The sequence below is a fragment of the Ornithorhynchus anatinus genome, chromosome 1, assembly GCF_004115215.2.
Source record: "Ornithorhynchus anatinus isolate Pmale09 chromosome 1, mOrnAna1.pri.v4, whole genome shotgun sequence".
Classification (NCBI taxonomy): domain Eukaryota; kingdom Metazoa; phylum Chordata; class Mammalia; order Monotremata; family Ornithorhynchidae; genus Ornithorhynchus; species Ornithorhynchus anatinus.
The window spans coordinates 70,855,179-70,867,577 of record NC_041728.1 but is presented as its reverse complement, the minus strand read 5'-3'; the positions used below and the strand labels follow the sequence as shown (position 1 = coordinate 70,867,577).

The window sequence follows — 12,399 nt, the reverse complement described above, 5'->3', positions numbered from 1 at the left end:
GATTATATCCCTTTCGGTATTAGAGATTGCCAAACAGGATGAGTCAATCTGTAAGACTGTTTAGTGCAGCTTCTATGAATTGCCCATTTTGTATTTGGGATGTCCTATACATTGCTGTATGGACTCGGCTCTGTGGCCTCGTGAAGTCATGTTTATTAAAAGTAAGGGTCTTTGAGGGTATTTAAGATGAAAACGGAAAGATCGAGGTCAAATTAGAGTAGAAAAAAAAGTCCTCCCCGGACAGTCATTTCAATTTGGTGCCATCTATTTTTGCCAGCCCTTGTCCCGGCATGGAGATTAAGTAAGGATTTATTTCAGAAGTTGAGGGCAGACTGATCCTTGGAAATATCACATAGTGTATTTTTGTTCAGGGTTCTCTGTCACTAGGGTAGCAGCATGTCCTAGTGGATAGAGCATGGGCCTGGGAGTCAAAAGGATCTGGGTTCTAATTCCGGCTCCACCACTTCTCTGCTGTGTGAACTTGGACAAGTCACTTAGTTTTTCTGGGCCTAAATTACCTCATCTGTAAAATGGGGTTAAGATTGTGAGCCCCTTGTGGGGAATTGGACCGGGACCAACATGATTACCTTGTATCTACTCCAGCGCTTAGAACAGTGCTTGGCGTATAGTGAGTGCCTAACAAATTCCATAATTGTTATTATTATTGGTATTATTATTACGGTATGCCATGGGCAGGGGAGATTTCCTCACCTCTTCATGCTCTGGCTACTAAGGACCCATGATAAGTGAAGACTGTATTCCCTGCGGCCCTTGGGAATTGCTTATTACACTTTTCCAAAATCTCTCTTCCGAAGGGAGAGATTTCCTTTTGGAAATGTATTTATTTTAATGTCTGTTGCCCTCTCTAGACTTTAAACTCTTCATAGGCAGGAGATAAATCTACCAACTCTGTAAAATTGTGCTCTCCTGAGCACTTAGTACAGTGTTCTGCGCATAGTAAGCACTCAATAAATACTCTTGATTGATCTGAAATTAGGTGCCATTTAAGGGAGTCCTTTTAAGCCTTAGTCACCCTTCAGCTCATGACTGTCGCTCTTCATATGAGTCTATAAAATGAAGGACCCTTTCCTAACTGTGTAACACCTGTTTTTAGAGGTTTAGGATGTAGGGGAAGAGTTGTGTGAAAAGAGACCACAGGTGAAGAATATTTTAGCAAAACGGAAAGCTCTGCCTCATCACGCTTCTGGGTACCAGTCCACCTCTGAACCTTGAGTAGGTGTGAGGTGGGTGGAAGTACTGTGAGGAAGCAATTTCTGCCCCGACGCCCTCAAACATTTATCCCAGAGTGCTCTGTTCTGCTTCGCCTCCCTAATCCTCAAACCACAGATGAAAGGGGAGCCAAGATAAATGGACCTAGGTGGGAACGCTCCTTGGCTCTTCCACAAAAAGCAGCTGGGACCACCCAGAGCAGACATGCCCCTCCCTGTAGATGAGCCTGTCTGTCCTAGAACTCATCTTGGGCATCTGGAGGGGAAACCCTAGGAGGCAGTGATTGATTGCCCACTCTTTACAGGGCACCAATGTAGTGCTCGGGGGTGGCAGGATGGAGAAGATTCAGTCCCAGTTTCAAGGAGTTTACAATCTGTTGGGAGAGACAGGACCTACCTGAATAGAAAAAACATGTACTGGGGATGACAGAGACCTGCAAAGGGTGAAAGAGTTCCCAAGGGATAGAGTCCCTAGAACAAGGTGGATCCAAGCTGAGAAGCAGAAGGCCTGGGAGTCAGAGACCTGAGTTATAATCCTGGCTCTGCCACATAATCATAAATGATAATAATAAAAATAATAATAGTATTTGTTAAGCACTTAAGGGTCAAGCATCCAGTGACAATGTATAGATCCGAAAACTGGACAGTGAAAAAATAGAAAGAACATTGATTCTTTTGAAATGTGGTGTTGGAGAAGGCTTTTGCAAATACCCTGGGCTGCCCGAAAACCAAACAAATGGATTTTAGAGCAAATTAAACCAAAGTGGTCTTTGCTAGGCCAAATTACTCGACTTAGATTAGCATATTTTGGACACATCATCAGGAGGACTAATTCTCTGGAGAAGACACTAATGCTAGGAAAAGTCCAGGAGAAACATGGAAGAGGCAGATCGGCAGCTACTTGGGTAGAAACCATAAGAATAACGGAAGAACCATTAAAAAGGGTGCAGATTATGGCAGAGGACAGGACACCCTGGAGAAAGTATATCCATGGAGTCGCTTTGAATCGGAAACGACTCATTGGCACTTAATAACTATACTGAGTGCTAAGGTAGATGCAAGACAAAAGGGGTGAACACAGTTTCTGTCCCATATGGGGCTCACAGTCTTAAACCCTACTTTACAGATGAGGAAACTGAGGTTCAGAGAAGTGAAGTAGCTTGCCCACAGTCACACAGCAGACAAGTGGCAGAGCTTAGATTAGAACCCAGGTCCTCTGACTCCCAGGCCTGTGCTATTTCCACTAGGTTACACTGCTTTTAACTTGCCTGCTGGTGACCTTGGGTGAGTTACTTAGCCTCTCTGGGCCTCAGTTCTCTCATCTGTAAAATGGGGATTTAATTCCTATTCTACCTCCTACTGCGGCTATGAGTCCCATTTGGGACCAGAGACTCTGTCGAACTCAATTATTTTGTGTCTACCCCAGAATTTAGTAGAGGGCATGGCACACAGTAAGTTCTTACCAAATACTATAATTATTATTATTGTCATCATCATTAATAAGACTTGAGAAAGTAGGAACATGGAGGGGTTTTGGTAGCTACTCCCATGCTCGGCACATAGTAAGCGTTTAACAAATGCCATCATTATCATTATTATTATTACCCCACTAGCAGCAGACAGCTGGAGTAGAGGCAGCTCTCAATGCGAGCAGACACATGGATGCTTTTGTAGGCCGACGGTTTCAGTGATGTTCCAGGTGGTGCTCAAAAAAATCAGTCGAAGAAAACCTGAGCAGTTTTGTAAGTAGAGTGTGTAAAACAGTCTCTGAAATGTACAACAGTTTGACTCTTTGACACCAGGTGCAGGGAACTCTGAAAAATGAAAAGATGCACCCTTATCATCAAAGAATAGAGTTGTGAGACCAGTTGCTTTGCCCGACTCAGGGAGAAAGCCAAAAAAAGCAACTCCGGTGGTAGTTGTAGAGTTGCCCTTTGGTTCACGGATGAAGCTGTCGGCGATGTCTCAGATATCCCCGGCATCTGGGAATGAGGATGTCCTTGAGAGAGAATGACTTTTTATGTAATGGTGCTTTTTAAACGCTTACTGTGTGACAAGTACTGTACTATGCACTGGAATAGTTTATATCCCACACAGGGCTTGCAGTCTTAATCCTCATTTTACAGATAACAAGCACAGAGAAATTGCGACTTCCCCAGGGTCACATAGCAGGCAAGTGGTGGAGCCGGCATTAGAACTCACGTCCTCTGACTTAGGCACCGAGTCCACAAAAATGCAGTAATGCCCCATCTCTGGCCTTGCCCTGCCATTTGATTGAGCATGGCTCTGGCACTGGTGGTTAAGAGGGGAAATCTCCCACTGGCAACAGTTCATGAGTTATTGTTAGTAATAATAATAACAATAATAACTGTTATTTGTTAACTGAACTAAGTACTGGAGTAGATACAAGATAATCAGGTCGGACCCATTCTAAGTAGGTTTTGGTCTATGTCGAGACGTCAGTCTCTCCCACCTGCCCCTCCCGCCTCTTCCTTTCCCCCACCCCAGTCCCAGCAACATTCATTGGGAAGTGTCTGATAGGGAGATGGTTTTAAGGCTAGTCCAGGCAGGGAAGGTCTCTGAGTCCTTAAATCAGCAGAAACCACAAAGCCTTCACTCACTTGGTAGAACCTCAATGAAGTAGTCTACTACCAGTGGCTTCCATTTTCTTGCCCGTTTTGGGCAAGGAACGTGTCTTCCAACTCCTTTGTATTGTACTCTCCCAAGTGCTTAGTACAGTGATCTGCACATAGTAACATAATAAGTGCTCAATAAATAAAATCGATTGATTGATGTATGCGGGCTTGATTGTAGTGGGAGATGGAAGATGAGCGTGAACAGAGATAGGAGGAAGAGAGCATATCAAGTGCCCTATATCCGTTGGAGAGGAGTTTCTGCTTGTTGTGGAGGTGGATGGGCAACCATAATAAGTGCTCAATAAATAAAATCGATTGATTGATGTATGCGGGCTTGATTGTAGTGGGAGATGGAAGATGAGCGTGGACAGAGATAGGAGGAAGAGAGCTTATCAAGTGCCCTATATCCGATGGAGAGGAGTTTCTGCTTGTTGTGGAGGTGGATGGGCAACCATTGAAAGTTTTTGGGAAGTGGGGTGATGTGTGGAGAATGGTTTTTATAAGAAAATGATCTGTAAAGTGTGTCCTGGGGTGGGTGGAGAGAGGCTGGAGGCAGGAAGGTCGGCAAGGAGGCTGATGTAGTATTGTTTCTCTCTCTTTTCCATTCCCCTCCGTGTGTGACCCCTCTGTGGTGAAGTGATCTGGCTCCACTATTCTCCATTTGACAGGAGGAATGGAGCAGGAGAATCCCACATCAGAACCCCTCCCCGACTGTTACCTGTGCCAAGCCAGCACAGGGACATGGGCAGACGTCGAGAAAGAGAGCAAACAATCAGCTAATCAATCATATTTATTGAGTGCTTACTATGTGCAGAGCACTGTGCTAAGCACTTGGGAGCGTTCAATGTAACAGAGTTGGTAGACATGCTCTCTGCCCACAAGGAACTTACAGTCTAAAGGGGGAAACATATTAATTTAAATAACTAATAATAATAATGATAGTATTTGTTAAGTGCTTACTGTGCCAAGCACTGTTCTAAGTGCTGGGGTAGATACAAGCTAATCAGGTTGGATACAGTCCCTGTCCCACATGGGGCTAAACAGTCTTAATCCCCATTTTATAGATGAGGGAACTGAAGCCCAGAGAAGTTAAATAACTTGCCCAAGGTCACGCAACAGACAAGTTCTAGAACTGGGATTTGAACCCAGATCCTTCTGACTCCCAGGCCCATGCTATATCCTCTAGGCTTGGCCATGGATATGGACATAAGTGCTGTGAGAGATGCAATGAGAAGTTGCAATGAGAAGAAATTGCTTAACCTACTTGCTCGCATGCAGCCGCCTGATTCTGAAAAAGTGCACAATTCCATGGTCACTCAGTAAAAGGTTTTAATTTTTCTTTCAGTTTAATATGTTTATTCTTTTTCTCCAATTAATATGATAAAATGGAAAATGCAAAGAATCAGGAAATAGAATACAATAGTGAATAGAGCCTGGGCCTGGGAGGCAGAGGACCTGGGTTCTAATCCTGGCTCTGCTACTTGCCTGCTGGGTGACCTTGGGCAAGTCACTTCACTTTTCCAGGCCTCAGTTTCCTCTTCTGTAAAATGGAGATTCAATACCTCTCCTCCCTTCTACTTAGACTGTGATCCCCTTGTGAGACAGAGACTGTGTCCAACCTGATCCTTGTATCTACCCCACTGTGGAGTACAAAGTGCTTGACATAAAATGAGCACTTAACAAATACTACCATGATCGTTTTCATTACAAACTGTGAAAATGAAAGCAAGCAATTCAACATATAATAAACGAGTCTAGTCCAAAACACCCAGATAACGTAGCCCTGAAGGAGGGGGTTAATCAGGGAATGCTTCCTAGGGAAGTGATTTGTTAGGAGCCCTTTGAAGGTGGGAAGAGGGATGGTTTAGTGGATTTGAGAAGTGGCACAGGATAGTGGATAGAGCCCAGGCCTGGGAGTCAGAAGGTGATAGGTTCTAATCCCGGCTCCACCATTGTCTGCTGTGTGACCTTGGGCAAGACACTTCACTTCTCTGGGCCTCAGGGACTTCATCTGTAAAGTGGGGATTGAGACCGTGAGCCCCACATGGGACAGGGACTGCATCCAACCCGGTTTGCTTTTTTCTACCCCATCTCTTAGTGCAGTGCCTGGGTCATAGTAAGTGCTAAACAAATACCACAATTATTATCATTATTTGAGCTGGAGGAAGGGAGCTCCATGCAGGAGGAAAACAGCGAACCTGGGTCAGAGAGAGGGGAGGATGGAGAGCAATGTAGAACCACAGTGACAACAACCCTGTCTTTCTGACATCTCAAATCTGGACCCAGAGCTCAGTAGACATCACGACACCCAAGTTATACCTGGAAACTTGGCGGACACCCAAGCTCCTCCGATTTCTTCTCGCCTTCTGGAATCTAGGATCGCCAACTGGATCACTACTTTGACCGTGCGGTGTTCAATGTGGCCGGGCCCTCAAACACTGATGACTTGCTTTCTCTCCTCTACTTAGCTGGTGACAGGAGTGTGGGAAGGCGGTTACAACTTCTACTGCCAGGATACGCACAGTGGCGGTGATGCAGACATGAAGGTAATGACCCTCCCTTGTTCTGGAGCCTTGAGTAACTTGCCTAAGTTGCTGCCATGTAAAGGTCATAGGGGAGCAGAGGGAGTCTCGATACCAATTTAAAGTTTTCTGTGGGAGAAGCCTTCGGATATTAATCAGTGCCATGCTAGTCGAAGCCCAGTTTGATAGGCTGTCTTGCGAGAAAGACATTTGATGTTTGCTCGGCCGAAAAGACTCCCTGAATCTGAAATTCAGGTCTCTCTCTTTTTTTTTTTTTTGGTGGGTCCCCTTCTCGGCTGCTTCCTGTGATCCAAGGCTCACACTGAAATCAAACGTCTCTTTAATGGGGAGTTTCACAACCCAGTTGTTCCTGCTCAGACTTACTTCTGGAGATATCAGGCAGGGAGAGTGGTGTCAGCCTCCGGGTTTCTGATGTGCACTCTGACTTTCCTGGCCCCATTAAAACTGTCTCTGTTGAGTCTTTTATTTAAAGCTTTAAATAAAATTTCTTTAAAGCAGTGCTTGCTGGGTGGTTTGACCTCCTTTTGATGCCATAGTTTAGATCCCATCCTGGCACACCTGGCACTTTGTGTGTCTTTAAACCTGCAGAGGAATTTTACCTGGTTGTCTGAAAAATTAGCCATCTCAATAAAATGTGAATTTTCACAGAACTTTTTTTATGTTTTCCAAAGCACTTCCATTGTTTTTCCTACTACTCCCAGTATTTGAAAATACTGTGTTTGAATATTTTGTAATCAATTATACTCTATAATTTATTTTAATATCTAAATCCTCTCTGGATTGTAAGCTCCTTGTGGGCAGGAATCATGTTGTACCAACTTTATTGTGTTGCACTCTCCCAAGTGTTTAGTACAGTGCTCCCAGTAAGCTCTCAATATATATCATTGACGGGTTGATATTGTGATCTCCTTTTGTCCTCACGTGATCTGTGAGGAAGGTATTGTTATCTCCATTATACTAGAAGACAGTGAGTCATAGACAGGTGAAAGGACTCATCTGAAGACACAGCATGTAAGTGTCAGAGAAAGCCAGTCTCCTTGCTCACTGATCTTTCCCGGCTTTCATGAAACCAAATTACCTTCTTAGTAGCAAGTGTGACAGCCATTAGAGAGCCATCTCCAGAAACACCGCACCGGTAATTCAAGTCTTTCTCCCTCTCCCATCAGATCATCCGAGTCCTCTGGTGGTACTACTTTTCAAAGCTCATTGAATTCATGGACACCTTCTTCTTCATTTTACGAAAGAATAACCACCAGATCACCGTTCTGCATGTCTACCATCACGCCTCGATGCTGAATATCTGGTGGTTTGTCATGAATTGGGTGCCTTGTGGTCATTGTAAGTAGTTCGGAGGTCGGGGGGAAAGAGGGGTCCGTGTGTAAAGTGTGTTTGGAAAAGACACTGAATCCCCTGAGTGAGCTCTTCAGGAGTGAGACTTTCTCGCTGGGTGGGACAGTCTTCATGTGCTTAGGGTCAGTAAGAATGGAAGACAAGCCAGGAGTCGAGAGCATCATTTTTATCCCTTTAGATCTTGATAGCATGCAGTGCAAATTGCAGACTGTGAGGCTCGGGGAGAGCGAGGGCTAGAAAATCCTTTGGTGGGTGGGGATGAATGTGATAGTTGACATTGGTGGAGTAGAGAACTTGAAACTAGGAAGTGGTAGAAGACCTTGGACCCAGAGCCTTCAGGCTTGAAGGCTGGAATGGTGTGGGTGGGCGGAGGGATTATCTGTTGGTGGAGAGGGTTGAATGCAGGGCATTCCCCAGAGTTGTTCCACACAGACACTTGGGCCCTCTGAGGCCATCTTTTTCTCTCCCAGGTGAGTCAAGCAACTACTTTGGTGGTCCCTTAGAGGCAAGAGGAGCCCCCTGCCCTTCCCCACCACCCACCATCTGCAAGGCTGGTTCTACAACCCACCTCCCCAAAAACAAACTCCTTAGAAACCATCATTCCCAAGCACCAAATGGGATGCTCGCTTCCCAATTTGTTTGGCTCTCCTCCTCAGCCCCGAAAATCCAAGATTAGCTCTCCAGTTCCCACAGGACGAACTCTTAGAGTAATGTTTGCAAATGCTGCGGCCGGGAATGCGAAGTGAGTGCAAGACTTATTTTAGCCTTCCTTTTGTGCTCCTCCTTTTCCTTTGGAATTCTGATTGCCTCCTTAGGTAGCTAGACCTTGAGTCACCTCACCCTTAATTACCCCTGCTCTTTATTTAGCTGGCTCAGCTTTCCTAAATATGCAAAAGCTTAATTCTTCTGTTCCAGCGTGAGGGACTAAGAGAACGTCACAGAGTTACTAAAATATGATTTTCAGGCGACTGGTTTTGCACTGATCCCGTGACTCCTGGGTGTCTAACGTAGAGCCAGAATGGTCCCTTTGGAATCAACCTCTCCATCCTAAGGATAGCCCTCTGCTCCTGCCGAAAAGTGGCAGCGTGCCCTCCCAAAAGAGAAGAGACACTTGGAACCAAAACATTATTAAAAGCAGTTATCGTTTCCCAGGCTCTTCGTGGCACCACATGACACTTGCAGTTGTGGCACTGGTCATAACAGATGCCGGTCACAAAGGGGTGGAGCATGGAATGGGTGAGGGGAATGTTGTCAGGAGCTTGGGGAGTGTGCCAAATGAGCTGATGGGGCACCCGCCCATCCTGGCACTTCCAGAGAATTAGTTCAGTGGTGGCAGGCCGCCTAAGTGGAAATGGATTTCTAGTGGCATGTTTCAGCTGTTCTTGCTTACGGGGCCTGATGGGTTTATTTTCCAGATTCAGCATTGCATTCAAATTTAACGGGGGAAAAAGCAGCTTGAACTTTCAGGGATGGCAGAATACAAAGTCATTAACGTGCCTCTCCTCTCCTCTCTGGTCCGCTTCTCTTCATGTAGCATACTTTGGAGCCACACTGAACAGCTTCATTCACGTCCTTATGTATTCCTACTATGGCCTGTCCGCTATTCCAGCCATGCGTCCCTATCTGTGGTGGAAGAAGTACATCACCCAGGGACAGCTGGTGAGTTTTTGATTTCCTTTCTTTCAGGGCCATGGCGTCGAAGCTCTGTAAATCATTGATTTCTCCTGCCCCCTGTTTCTTCCCGGTAGCCGGCCGGCTCCAAGGCGCATACTGCTGACTCGGTTTTCGACTGTCTGTAGGTTGCCCCACCTAACTCCATCTTCCCTACTTAAACCATCGGCCAGAGCGCCTGTTCGGCAAAGATTCCACGCATCAACCAGTCGTCGCTGGCATTGACTTCCTCTGCCGATTCAGAGAAAAATGCCATGGCTCCATCCGTGGGCGAGACAGATGTCTGTCGAGGTTATGCAGTGTTTTGGCAGTGGGAACTTGAAGGCTGTTTGGATTACTGCAGCTGGGCAAGAATTTCCTTGTGCTAAGGCAGGGAAAAGTGATATCCACACCTATTTTTTGGCTTAATGTCCAAGAGTTCTGCTAGTAGCCCTGGACCAAAATCCCCTGTAAGAAAAGACCATCGTGAACAGTGAGCAACTCTTGAGAAGCAGCGTGGCCTAGTGGATAGAGCACGGGTTCTAATCTGAGCTCTACTACTTGTCTGCTGTGTGACTTTGGACAAGTACCTTCCTTTCTCTGTGCTTTAGTTCCCTCATCTCTAAAAGGGGGATGAAGGCTGTGAACCCATGTGGGATAAGGACTGTGTCCAACCTGATTACCTTGATCTACCCCCAACTTAGAACAGTGCCTGCCTCTCTGAGACACAGTCTATAGGTCGCCATTATGATCATGGGTCTCATTAATTGATGTGGTCCACGAAAAGGGCTCTGAAATCAAATAGCTACTTGTGGCTAAACATTGATGCTTCTTCAACCCTAAAGCTCATGATATTAACAAAAGCGAAGTTGCATCTTGTCACACAGCTCAACGTAAGGTACATTTGTGTCCAGTGGTGAGATGTTAAGGGGCTTTACAGACAGACTGCTAGCAAGCAAAGGAATTGTCTGTGTTTTGGAAGAAGCTTTTCCGACTTTTGTGCTCTACCAGAGTTCTACTGAAGGATGCAGCTACTTCTGCCTTGGCTGTGGACAAGGAATGCATCCAGTGAAAGTGGCAACAAGAGTTTAGCCATTTTTGAGTACCCCTCCCCATTAATAACAATAATCATAATAATAATAATAGCAGTATTTTTTAACACTTACTATGTGCCAAGCATTCTCCTAAGCACTGGGATAGATACAAGATCATCAGATCAGGCAAAATCCCTGTCCCACATGGGGCTCAGAGTCCAAGGGGCAGGGGAAACTGGTATTGAACTGTTTTGCTAAGGCAAAGAGACAATTTGTAATTTGCCCAGGATCACACAGCAAGCGAGTGGCAGAACCAAGGTTAGAACCAGATCTCCTGACTCCCAGCCCTGTGCTCTGTTCATTGGGCTACACTGGTTCTCATCTGTTGTCGAGATGCTACTAAATACAGTGGACCTGCCAGCTGGCAAAGATGTGGCCTTCATTCCAACTTAGGGAATGAATTCCTAGGGATTCACCAGGTGAGACAGAGCTATAATACAGTAAAGCTCTCCTAGTGTATCTTTTTTTAGAGAACGACCAGCAGAGAGGGCATTTACTCCTCAACCACTGGCAAAGTACTTTCTGTCTTCAGCATATGGGGAAGTAGCCCCCAAAGGAATGTTGGCATCTTTGAAGTCCCGGGGCCTCAAGGTTAAATACGAGAGCTGTTCGTGTCAACCGTCATGGCATAGAACCAATCTTCCTGTGGACAGAATCCTCACAGGTGGAGAAGAGCGATACAGTGCAGTCCCAGAATCACGATGCCGCTTAAACGGAGTGCTGGGGTGGTGTGGTGAGCAAAATCAAGATTTACTAAGCGTTGTCATAATGATGTCGTTTCCTTCAGCATCGCCCATCTGGAAGGCAAGACCTCAAATAACCAGGTCCTGAAATGCAGTCAGTCGACCAGCACTGAAGCAGTGCTCAGAGCAATCTAACTCTGGGGAGCGGGCATCTGAGGAGAATGGATGAAAGCAGATGGCTCATGCAGGGGGGCACTCATCAGGCAAGGAAGGCAGATAAACCATTTTAAAGGCACAGAGAAGCAGAAACTCAAACAGTGCAGACAAGTATGTGGGTGGTTGAGACTCGACAGCTCAGACAGCTGTCAGAAATTAGGTGGGGGGGCACTTAACCGATCTGATTCACAACAGGCAGCACTGAAAACAGCCCCCAGTCTTGCAAAGAGAAAATGCAATGCCACAGCAGAGATGATCTTTCTGGGGCCCTGGTGTGGAAAGAATTTTCATTGATCTCTTCAGTCACAAACGTGAATATAAATCTTACCATCATCTTTGCCCACAAGGGAGAGGTAGATGTGGGTGTACGGTGTATATAAACACGAGATGAAGGCAGCAGACTGTGGATTGATGAGTAATGATCAGACTTCCAGAGACAGTTTCTCAGTTGGTGATTATGTTTCTGTCGTTCTCCCATTTGCACCATATTGTAAGAAAGTAGGTGGCTGTAAAGCTTTTGTTAACAGATAATAGTAATAATGTATTAGTTAAGCGCTTACTATGTGCCAAGCACTGTTCTAAAGATAACTAAGATAACTAAGGCCTGGGAAGCAAGAGGAATCTTCATGCACGATATATGTGGGGTCAGGAATAGGAGAAGCATAACACTTCTAGAATTACTTTTTTTTGCCCCCTACACATTTCACACCTTGTAAGTGCGTATTAAGTTATTGCTTAGGGCTTTTTTCAGGTTCGAAATGATTTCAGTTTGTAGGATTAGTGTCGGTAACGTCTGGAGTCCCCTGTTTTTGAATCCTTACTGGTTTTTTCCTCTTAATCTCCTTCTGAAGTGGTCAGTGTTCATCGTCGTATTACAGCCATTGGGAATACAGAACAGAGAGACACTGGTTTGTAAAAGGTCACACAGCATATTCTCCTGGCAGAACCAGAATTGAAATTCACAGGTTTCAAGTTTACAGGCAGGAAATCAGGCAGCT

General features: G+C 45.5%; 1 protein-coding gene across 4 annotated transcripts in view; it reads left to right on the top strand.

The window, feature by feature from the left end:
- The window catches only part of ELOVL5 (ELOVL fatty acid elongase 5), a 100,346-nt gene that overhangs the window by 82,292 nt on the left and 5,655 nt on the right, over window positions 1–12,399 (top strand). For all 4 annotated transcript variants that reach the window (XM_029061855.2, XM_029061856.2, XM_029061858.2 and 1 more), the window contains 3 exons: window positions 6,334–6,411; window positions 7,575–7,746; window positions 9,293–9,417. In XM_029061855.2, the coding sequence (XP_028917688.1) occupies window positions 6,334–6,411; window positions 7,575–7,746; window positions 9,293–9,417 (375 nt within the window). The remainder of the gene's footprint in view (window positions 1–6,333; window positions 6,412–7,574; window positions 7,747–9,292; window positions 9,418–12,399) is intronic.